Source organism: Gallus gallus, chromosome 22 (genome assembly GCF_016699485.2).
Source record: "Gallus gallus isolate bGalGal1 chromosome 22, bGalGal1.mat.broiler.GRCg7b, whole genome shotgun sequence".
NCBI lineage: Eukaryota > Metazoa > Chordata > Aves > Galliformes > Phasianidae > Gallus > Gallus gallus.
Genome location: NC_052553.1, coordinates 1,730,924 through 1,751,700, shown reverse-complemented (window position 1 = coordinate 1,751,700; position 20,777 = coordinate 1,730,924). Strand labels below are relative to the sequence as shown.

Below are 20,777 nucleotides of genomic sequence, written 5' to 3'. Positions count from 1 at the left end.
AGGAAGACATTACCTCACTCTTTAAGAACTCATTTAACTGTCCAGGCTGGTTCTGACAGTTGTTTTTTGACTATTAGAGACACCGAGTTAGAAATCCCATCTCCTCAGCATTAAGAATGGCTTTGTAATTATTTCTCAGACTTTGAGAGAGATTCAATACTATAGAGGAAGGAAAACATAGCATGCTAAAAAGTCTTCAAAAAGGTTGGGAACAAATCTCAATGTTTTCTGCCCATCCAGCCAACTCAGCTCACGGTCACTTTTTGTCTTGAGGGAGAGCCTGTGGTTAAGGCACGCGAATAACTGCATTAGCAGACGGCAGCAGGCTGAAAACACGAGGAAGAGGAGAAATTCCAAAGTCCAATGGATTCCTGAAATCCTTCAGTGGTGGTGAGGGCTGAGGACAAAGGTTGAGCAGCATTCCTGCGGGCGGTGAGCGCGGCAGAGCGAGCAGCTGCTTCTCACAAGGTACCTGCAAGTATGTGCATGGGTAATGTGGCCCCTGGTCCTTGCAAACACTGTAGAGCAGAGTGAAAAGAGTTTTGCTGCTATGCTTGCTGCAAATCAGCTCTGCTTCTTTGCAGTCAGTGGGAGGAAAGGGGAAAAAGAATGAGATGTCTGAGCCCTGTGCTGGAGCAGATACATGCAGGCAAGCCTTTGGTGACAGTGTGGCTGGTTCAGGGCAGACAAAGCTTTGGGTTGAATGTAAATAGTGAGGGTGGCTTTGTGCTGAGGATGAAACAGCTGCTGAGTGCAGCTCAGCCCCACAGCCGTGTAGTGGCACTGCTTGCCTGGTCTGCTCATACAGCCAAGTGAGTGGAGAGAGGATGGAGAGAGCTGCTGCCTGGTGGCTCCAAATCAGCCTTGTTACTGCACTCCTGATAAGTAGGGCTGCTTCAGACCCTAAATCACCTGGAAATGGTTGTTTTGCTATTAAATATTCAGCAGTGCAAAAACTGTTTCAGAAATTATTGGTCCCACTGGAAGCAGTGATCACACAGCAGTGATTTCTGGTTTGCTTGGCTGCCAGCACCTGTAAATGCAGTGAGTTCCTGAGCAGCGGGGCAGGGCTGCTTTCCTTCTCTTGGCTTCGTAAGGTCAAGGGCTGTGCTTAGAGGCACCAAAGCAGCCCGCTGGGGCTCTTCAGCTCTGACCTGGGTCAGTTAGTTCAGGGTTACTTTCTGCTTTAATGGGGTATGTTTGCCTATCCAGTTTATCCAGTTTAGATTTGTCCCTATGCTCATGCACGTGGGCAGCCAGGCTGTGCTGTGGGACAGCCAGTGAGCCCTGCCTTCCCCCTTTGCAGCTCCCCAGCTGCGGGAGGAAACCAGCAGGTCCTGCAGACAGGCAGCTCCCAGGTAGCAAATAGTGCAGCAGAACAAAAATAGTTTCAGCCCGAGGCCCTGGGAGCAGGCTGGGGCTTGCTATGCAGCTATTTTAACACTATGCAGCTATTTTAGCACTGTGCTGAGAACAGAGCCCTTCCTACAGGTAAGAAAATGAAGGGAAGCAAAGAGGCACTTGGGACGTGAGAGAGAGGTGTCCTCGTGCTTTAGGAACCCCACAGCAGGAGCAATGGTGGTCAGAGCTGTTCCTGCAGGTGAGGGACGCTTTGCATTGGGAACAAAAGGGCTGAACAAACAGCCCAATATTTCATGGCACAGTGACAGCAGGTACCGTGCTAAATGGGACGTGCTGATCTCACAGCTGCTGCCTCGGTGCATTTACACAGTATTTTCCCCTTTGGTAATGACTAATGAAAACTGCCTGGGGGTCCCATCCCCTCCACCCTCCAGCTTCAGCCTGAGCCCACGGCAGCTGCTGCCTCGCCGCAGAGCAAACAGTGGCCACTGCCCCTCGTTCTGCTCGGAGCAGCAGATGCGAGGCAGGCCGGTGCGGGAGCTGCTGCGGGGGATTTGCACATCAAAAGCAGCTCTGCGTTCTCTCCCTGTGTGCGGGGCTGCTCGGGCTAATTGCTCTTTCAAAGGCAGCTCTGCTCGTGTCTCTGCTGGGATGTTGGGTCTGACTCAGCCCCCCCCCCATAGCGGAAAAGTGGCCGAGTGGCACCGGGGTGTTAAGAAAAGATGTAAATCAGCTTTCCTCTCTCTTGAAGCTTATTTCCATCTGCTGATTCGTTCAACAGCTAATTCTGGCTCCTTCTGTTGTGCAGGGTTAGGCTCGGGCAGCTGGGGCAGAGCTAATGGGAAGCACCAACCCCACAGCAACCCGTAGTCCTGCACAGAGCCATTGCTGCTGCTTTGTCCCCAGCACACACCGGTGCTGTGTTGGGTACCACCGGTGTCACCAGGGCTCACTGCTCCTCAATGCAGCAGAGGATGCCCCCAGCTTTCCCTGCTGTGAGTGCTGTGTTGTCCCAGGTTGGAGGGGAAAACAGTGTGTTACAGTCAAAACACTCCCTTGGCTTTCATCGGGATGTGTTCCCTGTATCTCTCTGTACCTCTTTTCCCAGAGAGGCTGCTCTGTTTGGGCTGCTCTGGAACTGAAAGCCATTCCATGGCAGAGCACAGGGGTTTGTCTTCTCTTCTCCATGCCTGCAGCAAGTTGCTGCTTTTCCATGCATGGGTTATCCCAGCTGCCAGGTGGAGCATAGGGCAGCCCGTAAGGATGGAGGTGAGCAAGGCCAGGGGGGAGGATGGCCCCAAAGGGCCGTTGGTGGTGCTGTGATGAATGGTACCCATTGGTTGGGGGATGATGTGCTGGCCAGAGATATGGTGGAAATGCCTGGAGAGCACAGAGGTGAGTTTTAAAAAATTTATTTATAAATAAAACCATAAAATTAACCAGTAGTTTACATCAGTCACCAGAAATAACATCAAAAAAAAAAAAACAACAAAAAAAAACCAAACTGCAGAAAAATAATAATTATCTGTACAGGCTGTGGCCGGCCGGCCCACAGCTCACACATCTCACACACCTGCAATGCGTACGGTCACACACAGCGTTGTGCAAAGGCAGCAGTGGGCACCTCTGGGCGGTCACATCATACAGCATTGGCTGCTGGGGGTGAGGGCTTGGGATGGTGGGGGGAGGAGTGGGGCTGGGGGGGGCTGAGCTCTGCTCCTGTGGTGGGGAGCCCATGGGAGGGGGGCTCTGGCTTGGCTGTGGGTCCCTGATCTGCAACCTCGGGGCTCAGCTGTGGGCTCAGGGGGGACGTGGTTGGTGGTTGCTGAGCAGTGCAGAAGGCACAGACTGGTTTCTGTGGGTCACGTCTGTGGGTGAGGGGTGTTGGGTTGTGCTGGGGGTGCCCCCTGTGCTTCGTGGCAGGAAGGGAGGGGCTCGTCCTGCTCACAGAGGGGGGAAGAGGGATGTATGGCCAGCAGTGTGTGGTGATAGGTGGGTGCTGGTAATGGGGTGGGGGCTTGGTGCCAGGTGCTGGCTCAACCTGGGGCTGTGTGACTGCTGTGATGGGAGAATGGGAGGGAAAAAATGCATTTTTGGTTGCTGTGATTCTAAAAAGACTGGGAGGAGGCAGGAATCCAGGTTCACTCTGGATTTTCTGTATAAAATAGATATCCCCTCCTGCTGTCTGGGTCATCCCAACCTCTGCTCCCTGGAGCTGGAAGGCACCATCGCTGTGCACCGAGGGTCGCTCCTGTGGGTGTGAAGTCGTGCACGTGTGCAGGGTCCTCCCTGAGGCACTGCAGGAGCTGAAGGGCCGGAGTGGGTCATGTGGGGGCCATAAATAATAGGGGAGAGCAGCTCCACGCCCTGTCCAGGCTGCAGCAGGGAGCTGGGGCCAAGGGCATCATCCCACTACCGAGCATTTGCCCAAGTCCCATTCCCTGTTTGCCCTCATTGCCGGTCCTACAAGGGTCAGGGGGAGGTGGGGAGGGGAGGCTGCAGGACGTCACCATTGGCACGAGTGGCTTGTTGGCCTCGAACACAACAGGCAGCAGTGAGGAGCTGGCCGGGCGCCGGCTCCTCTAATAAATACATGGCTCATCAAACAGTACAGGGAAGAGGAGTGGGGTCAGATCTCAGTGGCGATGATGTCCTCGTAGGGCACGTCAGCCCCTGGGATGTCCAGCTCAATGGGCTCCTTGCCATCCTCCCCCGCCGCAAGCTGCTGCAGCATCTTCTCCAGGTTCTGGTTCCTCTTGTACATGTGCAGGTAGCTCTGCTGCAACTGCTTCTGGTAGTGGATCACCTTCTCCTTCTCCTCCCTCCATGTCTGCCTCTCCTGCTGGAAGCTGGAGCTCATCTGCTCGTTGCTGTCCCGCTCAGCTTGCAGCTCAGCCCGCAGCCTCTCCACCTCACCCTGCAGTGCCTGCACCTCACTGGGCCGGGTGGCATCGCTCAGCTGTGCCCGGAGCACGGCCATCTCTGCCCGCAGCTCCACTATCTCCTGCTCCAACAGGTTGACCTTCTCCCTCAGCAGCTCGGACTCGTTCTTCTTGCGCTGCAGCTCGTTCTCACACACCTCCAGCTCCATGGCTTTGGTGCGCAGGGAGCCCTCCAGGTCCTGGGTCTTCATCTCCAGCCCTTCCATCTTGGCCCTCACATCCTTCAGCTGTGCCTTCAGGCTGAGGATCTCAGTGGTCTTGGTGGTGAGCTCAGTCTGGGACTCCTTCAGCTGCTGCTTCAGGAGGGAGATCTCCCCTGACTTCTGGCACACCTGTGGGAAGACAGCGCTGACATTAGGACTGTAGTCACACTGAGATTATCACAGAATCATTAAATGGTTGGTTTGGAAGGGACCTCAAAGACCATCAGGTCCCAACCCGTGCCAAGGCCTGATTGCCAGCTGCTACATCTAGCACCAGAGGGGCTGCTGATGGTGTGAATACCATTGGAGAAGAGCTGCAGGGTTTGGTGCTGCTCCTCCCATGCACACCTTTGCATTCTGCACCACAGCTCCATTCCCTGGGCCTTACCTCCCATTGGGTCTCCTCCAGTGCTGGTGCAAAGCTAGTCTTCTCCTTCTCGTAGGACCTCAGCTTGGTCTCCAGCAAATTCTGCTCCTTCATGAGGTTCTCCAGCTCCTCCCGCAGCTGCTGCTTCTCCTGCTGCAGCTGGAACACCTGGAGCTGGAGGACCTGCTGCGTGCGCTGGGTTTTCTGTGAGCTCTGCTTCAGCTTGCTGTTGCACCTCTGCTTGAGCCCCTCCAGCTCCTCCTTGCAGCGCCGCTGCTTCTCCTCATACACCTGGCAGGAGCTGGCTTCCTTCTCCTCGAAGCTCAGCTGCAGCTCCTGCAGCTCTCCCTCTCTCTCCAGCAGCTTCTGCTCCAGCTCCTGGATAGTGGACTCATCAGTGGAGATGGGAGAGCGGATGCATGCGGTCTTCTCGGCGGCGCGGTGCTGGGGGGCTTTGCCAGGGTTGAGGATCTTGTTGCCGCCGTCGGAGAAGGACATGGCCTTGAGGCTCATCATGTTGCTGTCCTGGATGATGGCACACTGCATGATGTTGTGTGCAGAGCCCCCGAAGCGGCTGATGGGCCCCACGGGGGTGACGATGGGGTCCAGCTGATAGCTGCTGCTGGTGCTGTGGGTGGGCAGGCTGGACATGGAGTTCCTGCCTGAGTCAGACAGCCCTCCTGAGCACAGCACCGGCTTCAGCTCCTGCTCCTTGCCTTTGTCCAGGGGGTGAAGCTGTGTGGGGAGGTGAGCTCCATTCTCTGGGGATGAGTGGAGGACGGCACCGGAGCGGGGCAGTACTGGCTTGAAGGCGGTGGGTCGTGCCATGGGCTTCTCCACACCCTGGGGGAAGCACAGAGCCCATCAGCATAAACCCACCACCATCCCTTCTGCCCCCCAAAGCACCGCCTTAAACCCCAAAGGTGACCACCCCAAGCACCCCATAGAGCAGGAAGCCATGTGTTTAGGGCCCCATCTCCCCTCCTCACCACTTCCAGCTGGCTGGGGAAAGGCATCAGCTTCTGCGGTGTGGGTGTCCCGAAGTCCACCCCGCTGCTCCCAGCCTGGCCCAGCTCTGTGCTGCCCAGCGCCGTGTAGTCCGTGCGATGGGGGCCGGGCGCCTTCTGGCTGACCTTGATGTAAAAGAAGTCCTCATTCTTGCTGCTTTTGGAGCCCGATTTGTGGCCGGATTCCTGGGAGAAGCCGAAGCGGAGCAGCCCGTCCGAGTACCTGTTGAGCTTCTTCAGATGGGACGACTTACGAAGCTTGTACTGCGAGGCGCGGCAGTGCTTGCTGTGGAAGCTGTGGCCAGAAATGAGACTACTGACACTGCCCATGCTGCTGCTGGGCAGGTGGCACGCTGGCTGTGATCATAGCAGAGCCCTCACTGTGTCCCGGAGCTGCAATCCTGTGGGAGGCAAAGAGCAGAGTGAGCACCGTGCGGAGTGGAGGTGGGATACAGTTGTGCACCCAGCACTGGGAGCTGCTCCTGGAGGTGCAATACTGACAGCATAGAAAGGGTCATGCAAAGGGCATCCCCCACACATGAGGGTGCTTCATCACCCTTTTCTCCCCCATTCCTCTTCAGTTTTCAGTGCTCCTCTTAACCCACCTGAAAAGGGATGCTGCGAGGCTTAATTACGCTTAATGTCGCTTAATGTTGGTGCAGCACTTAAGAAGAGGAGAGGCATTGTGTGTGTGCTGAGCATTGTGATTAGGGTTCGGAGGTATGCAGCGCATTAGTTCTCTCTGCTAAGGGGGGAAAAAGAGCAAAATAGGATCAAATCCTGACTCCTGGGGGCCCTCGCAGTGCTTGGGTGATGATGGAGATGTGCCTTCCATGGGGTAATGAAAGGGTGAGGCGGGGAGAAGGGGGACAAGCTGCTGGTGGGCGGATATGAGAGCATAACCAAAGTGAGCTAAATTTGGGTTGCACAGCGAGATGTCAAAGAGGAATTGTTTGACGACTGAGTCACTTGGGGAGCGTGAGCAATTGGAAGCAGCATGCTCTGCGCTGCATGCAACCTGCTGCATGCAACCTGCTGCACGCTTCCATGCTTGGTGCTGTGGGTGCTGCACAGTTTGGCTTCGCTCTGAGGTGCCCATAGCACAGAGCCCTGGGGCACCCTCACTGCCTTCCTGGGAGGAGCTGCTCCAATGTTATCCCCATGTTTTGTCATGCTCTGACTTTCTGTCGGGCTCCTCTGCACCCTGAGCTCACTAACTGTAGCCTGTGCCCATCCCTCAGCTTGATTTCTTTGCTTTTCCTCTGTGCCCCAAGGACTCGCATTGATTAAGTGTCAAACCAAAGTCCCAGCAAGACAGAAGATCCGCTTTAATCCCTAAATCCATTTTTTGGGAGATTAAGGGAAGTGAGCCAGCAGCCCGTCTGGATGCTGATGCACTGGAAGTGATCCATGAGTTTGGGTTCATTCACTTTTACAGGGTGAGAGGCACAACGGTGGAGGAGGTATTGCTGCAGGGAGTGGGATAACAGCACTGTGTGTGCATCTGCATGGATTTGTGGGTGCCTGCAGCTGGGGAGGGAGCGCGGGGACTTTCCAGCCCCTTGGCAGGAGGTGTTCCCATCCAACCCACGCGTGCCTGGGAGGGTCGGGCCCGGCTTTTTTCTTCCCCTTCCCTCTGTGGGTTTAATTTGAAAGCCGTGGAGGTGTTGGCATTCAGCACACAGCATGAGCAGGAAGGAAAAGGCTCTGCAGGCAGCGGGATGGGAGCACAGCAGTGAGGGTCGGGGTGGTGCTCAGCATCACTGATCGCCCTACAGGGGACCACGCACATCCCATGCCGTGCTCAGCAACTGCAGTGCTGTGTGCAGGGGGTCGTGGTGCTGTGAGCAGTGCACGCTGCCCAGATAGGATGAATCGGGACTGGACCTGCTTTTGTTTTTTGCAGGAAGAGGGGAAAAAATGAATGGCATGCCGCATTCCTTCCAAAATCCAATCATGTCTGCCCTGCGATCACACGCAGGAGGGCAGCTCTCCCTGCAGATTGCAGGAATTTAATCTTATCTCCTGGCAGCACAGCTCCTTTGAAGCCTTTCCCTCTTCCCTGCGAAGCTTTCACGGGCAGTTGCTTTCTCTCACCTCAGTGAAAGCTTTCCTTCCTTTCCAGGCTTCACAGCATCGCTCCCTCCCTGCTGATCCTGTTCTTCCCCTCCGGTATCTGAGCTCTTCCTTCTCCCCTGCACCCTCTCGCCCACTCTTTTTCCCTCTCACATTATTATTCATCATTTCTGTGCAGATGCGCCTACACATTTGGGTGTTTGTTGGGAGGTGCACGGATAGCGCAGGAGCAGCAGCAGCAGCAGCTGCCAAGAGCCGGGATCTGGGAGCAGCATCCTTCCTCCTCCCCTTGATTGCTGCCAGGTGATGTGCCCGTGTTTTGCCCAATGGTCTGGGTCTTTGAGACACTAAGAACGTGGCCCCAGGGGGAAACGTGGGCATTTCCATGGTGAAAAGCACTGCACGTGCTGCCTGCAGCATCTGATTAACAACTTAATGAAGAGGCGGCTCAATCCAAAATTTGGAGAGCAGCAATCTCACTGGGCTGGGATTGAGATCTGGAATCAAAACTGGGATTGAATGGTTTGGATTTCAGGCTAAGTGGTGATCCCACATCCTCAGTGCTAGCAAACACCGGACAGAGGATATGGGCAGTCCATGTGTGAGCATCCATGGGCCGAGCACACCCGTGCCTATGCCCAACCCAACTCTCTGTGCCCAGCTCCTCCAACCCCCCTCACTTCGGTCCCCATATAAATGGCAGCTATAAGGCCTGGAGAGCCCCATCAGCAGCACCGACCTTGCCCCCACCCCGTGATCCTCATTGCACTAATGGGAATGAACTCAACACCACCCAGGCAGGCGCTGTCCTTGTGGTGCTGCATTGTGGCTCGGTGCTGGCAAAGGGCCCCATGACAAGGCTTTCATTCACTCTAATTCATTGTCCCCCCACTCATTCATTGACATTCATTGGGATCATTTTGATCGGAGGCAGCGAGTGAATTGCAGCGGGGCTCACAAAGCACACACCATGTGTTCTGCCCTGATCTGCCATTAGTGAAGGGGGACACTCCAGATGAAGAATAACCAGCCTCAATTACATGTTACATCCACTCTAATAGCCCAGGAGTCCATCACACTTAATGTTATTTCAATGAACACTGGGAGAATTCACACCCCCTGGCTGGTGCTTGTTAGAGGAGCCAGCAGTGCCTTTGGCAGAGGGTTTGGTGGGCTCAACGCCAGAGCAGCAGCCGTAGCCTGTGCTGTGCCAGTGTCCCCTGGCAGCTGGGCTCCTGGAGGTGAAGTTTAGTTGCACTGAGCAACTACAAAGAAACCCAGACCTGCTTCGTTGGCAGCGCCAAGTGCTGCTTCCCTGCAGGTCCTGCAGAATGTCTCAGGTGCTCTTTATTCCTGCAGAATTCAGCATCAGCACTGCAAAGAGCAGAAGGAGCTGCAGGCACCCGTGTAGCGTGCAGCCTGATCCTGACCCGAGGTGAGCCCACAAGTGGCCTTAATGGGCGTTGGTGTGATGGTGTAGGTGGCATTGAGGCGCCTGGATTAAGCCACGATTAGGGAACCCAGTAGTAGGGTAAGAGGAATTTCTTGAATTAACAATGAATCATATTGGCAGAGCGAGCTGGAAAGGATATTGACTCAACACCCACTGCGCAATGCCTCCTCTCACTCTGTCTGATCCCTCTGTGGGGAAGCCGCTGCGTTTCCCTGTGCAGAAACCCTGCTGGAGGCAGGGAGAGGCTCCTGCACTGCTGGGGACTGATTGCACAACCTGCAGAAATTCGGCGCAAGTCAGCAAAGCCCAGACTTCAAGTGTCTGCATTCCTGCAGAGCCTTGTGCTTTCTCTGCAGCTAATGCTTACTGGACAGTTCGCCTACGCTAATAGCACAAGCAGGTATGTGGGCTACAGAAGTGACAGATCATGCTTTCTGCCTCTCTAGCCCAAGAAGGACTTAAGAGCAAGACAAACCACGAGCACTTGGTGCTGAATGGCTGCAGCAGGCAGTTATACTCAGGAAAAGCTGTGATTTCTGGTACCCAAGGATGTTGGTGCCCAAAGGAGACGGAGCCCAAGGGGCTGGTTCCCAAGCAAAATGGTGCCCAAAGGAGACAGTGCCCAAAGGAGATGGTTCCCAAAGGGACTGCCCTACAACACACTGCACTGAGTCTCCCCAGCTCAGGGATGCACTGCCCTGTAGTGTTGCTATGTGAGCTTATGGTGGAGGACCATCTCCCAGCCTTCACCTGGCCGTGCACAAAGAGCCCCACCTGTGCCTCACAGGAGCACCCTGAGCTGCTCCAGCTTTGCCCCGCTCCCATGGTGGATGGACCCTGGCACTTGTTGGTGAATCAGCAGCTAAGCAGCACCCACATGTCCCCACAGTCATGTTCCCAACACAAAGGAAATGTTTGTATGAGACATACTTAAATATTCCTTGGGTGGGGAGAAAGATCCTTTCAGCTCGCTTCGCTTCTAAGAGCATCTGGCTTTTCCTGCTAACAAGCAACGAACTCTGCAATTAACGCCCTGCTAATTGGAAACGCAGAAATGCTCAGGTCTGGTGGCACCCAGGATTCCTCTATTGAGCTCTGGGGTGGGGATTTTGTACCCCCAGGATGGGATTTGAGAGAGCCCTGCGGGGTTGGCAGGTGGGAAGCGGCCGCGCCATGCCCAGGAGCTGTGGGCTGCTTATTTTGGGAACCGTCTGGGGCCAGCAGCTGGTGCTGGGGTGGGTGACAGCTGAGCATGGCTTTCACTTGGGATCTGCGAGGCCCCTTCTCGCGCATCTATTTCCGACCCTGTAAAACACAATCTGTCAGGGTGTGAGGATGGAAGGGGGGGGAGGGTGGGCACCCAAAAAAGGGGGCTGGCAAGGGGCTGCCTCGCCTGGCAGGTGCCCCTGAGTGTGGTTGGGATGTGCAGAATGCTGTCCCTCCATCCCCACAGCTCAGCGGAGAGTGTCTGTCCCACACGTCTTCCGTGAGCTTTTTCCAGGATCTCATTGATGCAAAGGATGCAGCCAGAAATAGCAAAAGCTTCACGTAACCGGAGATGTGCCCTAAATACGGCTCCTCCTGGCTTTCCGTTCCATGGGCTTTGCATGCATCTTCCTCTGCTCCCCAGTCGTGGGCACAGCACGAACGAGTGATGGGGTGTCCGTTTGCCCTTTGGCTTCTGCCAAGGTGGGAGCACCAAGGGTTTCTCCCATTCCCTTAAACTGCCAAAAAAAAAAAACCCCAAACTGAGGCTCTTTCTGCTGCAGCCCCCCCAGAGCACACGGAGGAGAAGCATCCTCTCCATGGACAGAGAAAAATTTAGAACTGGAGCTGCGGGCTGCCATGGAGACCAGTCTCCATCTGCAGTGATCTTCTTGCCTACCCCCCCAGCAGGCAGAGGAGCAGCCGGGAGCCCTCATTGCCTCCATGCTGCTGCCCCTTCCTCTTCCACGGGCTTTTCTGGGGCTATAAAAGCAAATCCGTGTCCTCTGGGTGCTCTGCTAAGTGCTGGGAGAGGAAATAACTGGCCTGGATAGCTGAGCATTCTCAACCCCTGAGCTTAGCAAGAAGGCTGAGGATCAGGGAAAGAATTTCTCTCAGGTAGGACTTCATGTCTGCCACCAAACCAAGGCTGTCTGTGTTAAGCCCACGTTGGCTTCCTGGCACCCAAGCTCCAGAGCAAAGCCACGCACTCCTTCCGCACCATCCTTCCCTGTCTGCAGCACCAGTTGTGCTGTGATTTCTCTCATTCCGGGTATTTTTGTACCCCGCGCAGTGCTCAGCCAAAAGGGAGCTGAGAAAAGGCAACTTCTGCGTGCTGACACCCAGCCAGGCTCTGTCCCTGCTGTGCAGAGCATCTGCTGTGCTGCCGCTGTCTGCCCCTCTCCTTCAGCTCCTTTTGCTTTCCAGAGCATTACATTCTCCCATCCCTGCTCTGCTCAACTGCTTCGGTGCAGCAGCCACAGAAGGGAAAAGAAAAGGCAAATTCAGTTCTTGCTTCCTATTTCCCTCCTCCTCTTTTTTTTCCCGAATTGGCCCATTGCGCATTCCACCCCTTTAATGCCTGGCTGCCAAATGGAGCAGTTCTCTCCAAAGAGAAATGCACATCAAAGTTGCAAGGAATATTCAATTAACCTTTAAATAAGATCATCCACAAGTGGCTGATGGAGATGGCGTTTAATTGTTTAAGAAAACAAACACAGCCGCTTGCATTTCAGAGGGGCATTTCTGCGATACAGCTCTGCCTTTTGCTGCTGCTATGGCTGATGTATTGCTAAAAGGCAATTAAATATTGAGATCCGCCTTCCAACTTTCCCTCTGACACCGTTCTCTTTGCTTCTGCAGGATTGGAAGTGGATGCATTTGTCCCTTCTGCATGCAGGAAACCTCAGCAAAATGCCGCTGCTCCGTGGAAGGGAGATGCTTGCTCCAAAGGTGAGGATCCCTAACGAACAATTAAGAACCCCTTTATCCCAAGGAGGACAGCATGCTCATGCATTGCTACCCTCTGCTGGAAGGAGCTGCCTTGCAGAGGCCCTGCAATAGGATTACAGAGATTGCTTTTAGCTCAAGAGGAGAACTTTGCAGGAGGAAGAGGAAGGTCTGAACACAGCACTGCTGTCCTGAGCTCCCAGCTGCAGGGTGCTGCAGGGACAGCATCTCAGCCCTGCCTGTGCAACAGAGTGCCCCTTGCTCCTATTTTTTCCCCTCTCTAACAAAGCAATGGCCGTGCATGCACACACCCAGCACTTCCAGAGCCAACCCACTGAGCCTTCCTGCTCTAGGGGGCCCTTTTCTTAACACCACTCTGAAACACCCAATGCTGGCAAACAGCCCCTGCAGGAAATCCTCTGTGACCCACGTGCCAAACCTTCGTGCATTCCCTGCTATATTTAACTCATTCCCAATGGCAACCACCCACGTCGCTCCTGCCCACTGCTGCCTGCCTGCACCCCTGCAGCAGCTCACAGCCCCCAGACTGCAATGGTGAATAGGGCAGAGGGGTTTTGGCACCTCCAGCAGAACTATTTATTGGTGCATGCAGCATTCAGGGGCATTAGCAGCAGTTTGCTGCAGCGGTGCTATTGTCGCACTTATTCACGCAGCACTTTGGGGTGTTGGGGGGCAACCGGGAGCTCTCACTGCTGCAGATGGGGATGGGTTTTTGCATGGTCCCAAAGGAGGTGGGGAGCTGCTCCAGCCCTCTGCTGCTGGTTGCACAGAGCCTGCTTGGCAGCTGCCCACCTCCCGCATGCCTCGGATGCCTCACCTGAGTGTGTGCTGAGCATGACTGTACCTGCCTGCAGTAAATAAAGGCTTTCAGGAGGGGAAAACGGCGATTGAGGGTGATGATAGCATCACAGTTAGGAGGGACGAGATGGGACAGAAGCTCTGGGGTGCCCCAGCCTGCATCCCAACACCTGCTGGTGACCCTTTCACATGTCCCCCTGCTTGGGGCCGGGTCTGCCCTTGTCTGTATGGGCTGCCTGCTCTGCCTGTTGGTCCCTTACACCCATCCCTTTTCCTGAAATCTTTCCCCGAGCCTCAAATTCATTCGCCTCCCACCTCTCCACGGTGCCAAGGAAGAGTGACTAAGGGGTGGGTGGAAGGAACGGCTCAGGACTGATTTAGCAGCCCCGGTGCCAGGAGGAGGGGTCAATAGAGGCACAGCTGGGGGCACACAGAGCCCAGTGGGAGCCACGAGCATCCCCCGCAGCGCCCGATTGTGCTCCCGAGCTCACTTTTGCAGCTGCCATTAATTGCCCCCTCCGCTGATTGCTTGTGCCGATGGTTTTTTACGCTTGTAATTCTTTGTCCCGCTGATTAATGGCCCCGGTGATTAATGGCAAGGGGGGGCTCTGCGGGTCCTGGGCTGGATGGAGGTGTGAGCCCATGGCCGTGAGCGCAGCTGGCGGGGGAGGCTGGGGGCAGGCAGCCAGGCAGGCTCTCATGGTGATTATTTCAAAAGGAAGGTTCCTCGGCGTCTGGAGCGATGCTATCAGTGAGACTGATAGCAGAGACTTTGTTTCCTGCTCGTGTTGCACTTGCTGCAGCCTTCAAGGAGGAAAACAAGCTCTCCGGAGGAATCTGGACAACCATAGGAACTGCTGCGTGAACACGAGCCTGCTCAGGAAAATGGGTCAGGTGCTGCTCCCTGTGCTGAGTTCCCCAGATCTCAGCTCACTTGTCAGCACCAAAAGGCCCTCAAACCGGTGTGCAATGGTGAGGAGGTGTCTGGGGGCACGGCACTGCCAGGGGGTCACCCAAAGGGGACGACAGGAAAGCAAACACAGAGCACCCAGCAGCAATGAGGCAGATGGGACTGGGGTGTACTGGGGGAGGTCAGCGATGGGGATACAGGCTGGGGCTCTTCCACATCTCTGAGCCAACAAATGTGTGTTGGACCCACTGGGAGCTGCACCAGTGAGCAGATAAATGCTCCTGAGCCAGGAGAAGGAAAGTCCCCGTGGGTATCCTGCCCTTTGGAGACAGCCAGGTGCAAACTCCCAGGGAAGATGGGAGCGCAGCGCTGGGGCTGAACGCTGTCCCCATGAGGCTCTGTGGAGCCGCTGAGAAGGGAAGACCCAAGCTGATTCCCACCACAACCACAGCAACAATGCCCAAGCTCTGTTTTTAAGGGCAGAGATGAATCGCTGGCTTGTCAGGATCTGAGAACTCCGCATCCTCTGCTCAGCTGTGACCTCTCCCGTGCATTTACGTGCACACACACACACACACACACAGAGGACAGCACCGGCACAAGCAAAGGCTGACACACGACCGGCAGTGCCCGGCTGCGGGCTCACACTCGGCATCCTGACACCATCAGCCCTCGCACACGGAGGAACCCAACACCTGCACAAACCACAGCCCCCCGCACAGCAGCCCTCTGCACCCACGCCGCCCACCCCCTCTCCCCACACTCTCCCAGCAAATAATTCCCGACGCGAGCACGGCACGATGCTCACAACAAACCAAAGGCAGATATAGACATGCATTTGCACGTTTCCCAACGAGTTCGGGGGGTGTACAACCAGCAGCAGCCCGACCCGAGGTGCTGAGCACGCACAGTTCCCCCTCTCCTTGAAGTTTGCCACACTTCGGATGGAGGCGATGGGGCAGAGCCGAACACCGCAGCCGAGGAGGGGTGCGCGCAGCCGGGGCCGCGCTCGTGTTACGGGGCCGGGGACACCCGCAGTGCCCCCGCGAACGTGGGGGTACCCGAACCCCGAAGCTCACGGCTGGGAGCGGTGCTCGCTGCCGTGCGGGGCCGCCCGCTGCCCCGGCGCCGCAAACCCCTCCGCTCCGTTCCGCCCCCCGTCCCGGAGCTCCCCGTCCCCGACGGCTCCCGGTCCCCCCGTATCCCCCCCGGCACCGATGGGTTCCCACCTCGGGTGGCCGCAGCCCGCAGCGCTCCGCGGGGCTCCCGGTGCGTGCCCGGCAGCAGCATCCCCGCTCGGAGGCGGCGGAGGAGGAGGAGGAGCCCGGAGCCCCGCGCATCGGCCCGCCCCGCTGCAGCCCCCGGCCTTTGTGTCCCGGCCGTGCCCCCACCTCCCCCCGCCCCACGGCCGGCGCAGGGTGTGTGGGAAGAGATAGGTTGCTTTGCTCCACAGACTTGGGGTGTGGAGGGGGTTAAAGGAGGACAAGAGGTGCTCGGGTTGAGCGCCTGGGACCGTCGGTGCCTCTGAATGCTCAGCATGGGGAGAGCCCGGAGCTCCGAGCAGCAGTCGGCAGCGGGGGGGTGCAGCTCTGCTCGACCTCATTCAGGGCAGGAGCTGGGAGGGCAGACTCTGCTTTCTCCCGGCCTGGATCACACCATTCCCCAGCCACATTCCCCACCCTCCGACACAGGGAACTGAGCTGTGGGACCACGGCCAGAGCTGCCTCAGAGTTGGGAGAGGAAACTGAGGCACAGCGCCTGCAGATCTGCACCAGCTCCAACAGTCTCAGGGCCGGCCAACCTGCCTGGCAGCAGCAGAGCAGCCTCCCCTTACTCAGCCCGGTGCTCAGTGAAGTGGCTTTGGCTCTGCAAACAACCCCCTCCATAAAGGTTCGTACATGCCCGTCTGCATGTGTTTTCTGGGTGGAAAGGCAAATAAATGCAGGATATGGGGAGCTGAGCTTCTGCAACACGCACAGTGCTGCCACTCCGGCTCCTGCAGTGCTGGGCCTGGCAGGGATCTGTGCCCAACCTGACATTCAGGCAGCAAAACTGCCCCAAACACAGCAAGCTGAGGTCAGCACAGGCAAAGGGCTGCGAATTACCGTGCCATGGGGCAGACCTTGGGATCAGGCCCTTGAGACCTCCTGGCCTCCTCTTTCATGCTGGATGGTGGGGAGGGATGCTCTAAAGAAAAATACTGAGTAGCTGTGCTAGATCTCTGAATCCCTGAAGATTTCTCCAGCACTGATTTCTTCCACTGTGGCCAGAGCCGTGCTGCAGGCGTGGTTACATTCCCACATCCCTCCTCTCCTGCTCCCTGGGTTGATCATCTCATCCCACCCGGGGCAGCTTTCCTGCCTGCTGGCCGTGCCTCAGGCTGACGCAGCGCTCAGGAATGCACACACTGACTGGCAGCACATCAGGACTTGCCCCATGCATGGAGCTGCGTGGCTGCATCTCATCCAGGTGTGCAGCGAGCAAGGCTGCTCCAGCACTGCAAGAGGGAGCAACAAGTGGGTCCCTAACCCCGTGTCAACGTGAGAAATGGGTTGGGGGGAACAGAAAGCAAGCCAGCAAGCCAGCAACTGTCCCTCACGGCCAGGGACAAAGTCGGTCCCAAAGTGGTTGCGCACTGTGCTCCCATCTGCCCACAGCATCCCATGGGAGCGGACTCCTGGCGCTGCCTTTGGCACAGCTCAAGGGCAGCCCAGGCTGTGTTCCAGGGTTTGCTCAGTCCCTTCTCACACTGCAAACCGGAGCGGCGAGCTCTGCCCCAGCCCTGCCCTGTGCTCAGGTGTTGGAGAGGTGCAGCGTTGGGGTGGAGCAGAGCAGCAGTGAGGGCTCAGCTCCGCTCAGACCGCAGCGCTTTGATTTATGGCAGATGGGATCCACCCCCCGTCTTTTTTTAATATTGTTTCCTGGCAGCTTCGTTAGTTTCTCTGCTGATTTGAGCAACGCTCCCACAATCCCGCGGGCGCCTCGTTGCCTTGAAAGCAGTCAGCTGGAATTTGCTATTTTAGGAGCGAGAAATTGGAGAGAGGAAGAAGAAGGAGAAGGAGATGGAGGAGAAAGAGAAGAAGAAAAGTGTATTCCTGTGGGTGCAGAGGAACGATTTAACAGGATTTCAGTCAAGGGGAAAAGGCATAAAAAAGAATTACGATTCATTTTCGTTCGAATGGGGCTTCATGTTTCCACAGTAAGTCATAACAAAACAAGGCAGCAAAGCCAAGAAGTTATCTGTACCAGATGGGGCAGCGGTTGTGTCTGCAGCTCTTCAGGAATCGTCCTGACTTGGGGCAGATTGTGCAGTGATGGAGCTCAGTGCGCAGCCCTTATCCTGGACGGGGGATGCTGTATCACCTCGCCATCCTCCTGGCATGGCAGCCCCATTGGCAGCAGCTCCTTCTGGGCTGTAAATTGCCCTCCCTGACCCATCCGTCCTGCACAAGCCAGTACTCGTCCTGGCTGCTGTGCCCTCACCCCCTCAAACGAGTCTGACTCGTGGGGCTACCTCACCTCTCAGCCACATGGAAGCTTTCCCAGCATGAGGCAGCCCGGGGAAGAGCAGCAAAGGGCACTCGTGGAGCAGGGCTCATTGCAAGGCTCATTGCCTGGATCGCTGCAGGACTCATTGCAGGGCTCATTGCATGGATCACTGCGGGACTCACTGCATGGATCATTGCAGGGCTCATTGCAGGGCTCATTGCATGGATCACTGCATGGACCACTGCGGGACTCACTGCATGGATCATTGCAGGGCTCATTGCAGGGATCACTGCATGGACCACTGCAGGACTCACTGCATGGATCATTGCACAGCTCATTGCAGGGATCGTTGCATGGATCACTACAGGACTCATTGCAAGTCTCATTGCATGGACTCATTGCATGGTCTCATTGCAGGCCTCACTGCAGGCCTCATTGCAAGCCTCACTGGCACTCCCAGCCACTGCTTGGGCAGATGCTGCTTATCACTCTCCTTCATACTTGCCCTGGCTCAGCTCTAAGTTGTTTTGTAGATTGAATACGAGTCCCATTTCCTTTGTATTTAGGTTGGAAGATAAGCAGTAATCATAAAGTGGGGATTTTTTCCCTTTTTTTTTTCTTTTTTCCTAACAGATTATTTACAAATCTATTGAAATGAGGTATAATATAATAAAAAAGCTCGTGCCAATTTAAGGGGATTACAAGAGAATAAGATCAGCGCTAAAAGCGAGGAGTGGGTGTATTTAATGGCTTTTTTCCCTGCAGACCTTGGAAGCAGTACTGGAAGCAAGGATAGGAAAAGGAACCAAACCCACATGGTGCTCCACGGGGACTTCATTTTGTGGTTTTTGAGCAGCAGTGCAGGAACCCAACCTGGGCAGCACGGGAAGGGACCACGCTCAGCACTCCTAATGGAAGCTGTGCTTAGCAGTGAGGTTGGCACGGCTCTCCCAGCCCAGCAGTGGTCTCATCATGACGAGATGAAGGCTGAGATTCAACCCCAGCCCCATTCAGACCCCGATCCCACTGCGCTGTGCTCGAGGGTTTCGCTCCCAGGCAGTTTAGCAGTAACAAACAGACCAAAGGTCATGAGAAAATGGTATCACACCACAGCTCATAAAGGCAGCCTGAAATTTCCTATCCCACTTCAGGGATTCATCCGCTCCTTTCCCATTAAAATTAATGATAAGAGCTCATCCATTCCTTGGCTTCATGGTCTCTCCACAGCCTCCTCCTTTGCTCGATGCTAAACCAGAGACAAGCCCAGACCACGTCCCCAGAGCCTCAAAGCAAAGTTTGCTTTTGCAGTTAAACAAAGCAGCTTCTCCCTGCCCGGCGATGTTGCAAAACAGCAGTATGTTACTGCATGGCTCTCAGTATTGATCTGTGATGTTAATCTGAGGATCTGCGCCAGTCACACCATGAGGTCCCACTTTCCCAGTCCAGGTCTCATGCAATAGGGATTCCTCTTAAGCACTGTTTCACTGCAGGGGCTCTGACAGCAAACAAAGTTTCTCATCCTCAGGATTTTGTACTGAGTATGGGGGGAGTAATAAGAAAAAAAGGACCCAGCTTCCTCTTGGGACTATTCAGCACAGTGCTCAGCTCTGTTTGCTTCTGCTTCATCAGCCTCCAAACCCAAATCCCCCTCAATAATTCAGCAGAGCTGCTGCGCTGTATGTCTAAATAATTCATCCTGGAGCTTTGAGGAGGAAAACGTGGTTACATCACCCTTCAGAGTGCGGCTTTGGGGCTCCCTGCGCCTTTCCTGAGCAGATTTCCTCTGATCAGAGGATGCTCTGCTTGTGCTGAGGACTTTGTGGGGAGCGGAGTTCTGTGCAACCTCATGCACTGGCGATGGGAGCAAAGGGAGCAAAAGGGAACAAAAAGGGAGTGAAGGGGAGTAAAGAGGGAGCAACTCCATGCTCCTTCGCTCCGTCCTAAAAGCACCAAGGGCTGCCTGGGCCACCTCCGGGAGACAGAGGGAAGGAAACGAGAAGGGAAGTGTTGTTTGGGTTTGTTTCCCATTATCTCCAGGGGCTGAGGATGAGAGCAGCCGTGGTGCGGTCGGGGCCGCCAGGCAGCAGCGTGGCACAGAGCGGTGTTGTGTTTGCAAACCCTGCTCACGGAGCTGACTTCTCCCACGGGGTATCGCTGAGCAGCTCCTGCCAGCAGTCGGCTGCTCTCCGGAGCAGCAGACATATGGGCTGTTTTTGCAAGGGGCTGTTTCAATTAAAAATTCCCAGGGCAAAGCAGCGCTGATCAGCCCAGCTGAGGACAGAGTGGCTGCAAAGGGCATCTGTGCAAGCGGAGCAGCGCGGTGCTATCCGTGTGCATCGTGGTTTCAGTGCTTGGTGTCGTAGCATGCATCACTCTGGAAGCATTTTGCTTAAATATTTATCAAACCTCTTCCAGGCCAAGGGGAGGAGGGACAAGGCTGGGATTGAGGACGGGCTGAGGGTAACATTTATCTTGCAGGGAGCAAAAGAGCTCAAGCGTGGCAATGAGATACTGATCATCCCCAGGTCTTTTTCGTTTTCCCAACAAGCAATGCAAAAGTCACCTCACCCCCAGCTGCTCTGCTTGTATTTCCCATCCTTTCTGCATCCCTGTGATAAGCAGCTGCCACACACCCTCACCCCACCACCCCTTCCTCCCTCGGCGTGGGACCGACCCTTATCTCTGCACCGCGTAATTTGATTTTCACGGCAGTGGGAGCATTGGCAATTACCACAATAAAAGAGATTTACAGCCGGGCCTGACACCGTGTCACCCTCCTGCTCAGCCCCCCAGCCTTACAGACACCTGGGGAGTACTCCTCCCGGCACGATGCTTGCAGAGCTCCTGCAGCACTGGGCCTTGGGTATGAACCTTGGCTTTGGGATCCGTGCTTTGGGATCCTTGCTTTGGGATCCTTGGCTTTCAGATCCTTGCTTTGGGACCCTTGGCTTTGGGATCCTGGCTGTGAGGTCTTTGCTTTTGTGTTTTCCTGGCACCCCTTGCCCTGCTGTGGGGCTGCAATGCCCTCCTGCTGCTTCTGCCCAGTTTGTTTTGCTCTCTCCCAGGTGTGAGGCCGCTCGTCTTTATGGCGCCCATAAAACCAAATGTGCTCCGCTGTTAAGCTCTGTCTGTTACAAACCATAATCCAAACCCCATAAAGGAGCGAGCCCTTTGCATAATGATCACATGCATCTCTCTGCTTGCTTTTATGGGGT

General features: G+C 55.6%; 1 protein-coding gene across 1 annotated transcript; it reads right to left on the bottom strand.

The window, feature by feature from the left end:
* Window positions 1-2,758: 2,758 nt before the first annotated feature.
* LZTS1 (leucine zipper tumor suppressor 1) lies at window positions 2,759-15,377 on the bottom strand. The gene is made up of 4 exons (XM_428882.7): window positions 15,303-15,377; window positions 5,864-6,282; window positions 4,896-5,717; window positions 2,759-4,636 (listed from the first exon to the last, which is right to left on the bottom strand). The coding sequence occupies exons 2-4, from the start codon at window positions 6,209-6,211 to the stop codon at window positions 3,992-3,994; spliced, it is 1,815 nt and encodes a 604-aa protein (XP_428882.2). The 5' UTR covers window positions 6,212-6,282; window positions 15,303-15,377; the 3' UTR covers window positions 2,759-3,991.
* Window positions 15,378-20,777: the final 5,400 nt, after the last annotated feature.

Excerpts from the sequence above, each read along its gene's own strand:
- LZTS1 (XM_428882.7), bottom strand. The coding sequence starts at position 6,211 with ATGGGCAGTGTCAGTAGTCTCATTTCTGGCCACAGCTTCCACAGCAAG. Across the intron at positions 5,718-5,863 it reads TCCCCAGCCAGCTGGAAGTG|GGTGTGGAGAAGCCCATGGC; the intron begins GTGAGGAGGGGA and ends TGCTTCCCCCAG. Across the intron at positions 4,637-4,895 it reads TGGAGGAGACCCAATGGGAG|GTGTGCCAGAAGTCAGGGGA; the intron begins GTAAGGCCCAGG and ends GTCTTCCCACAG.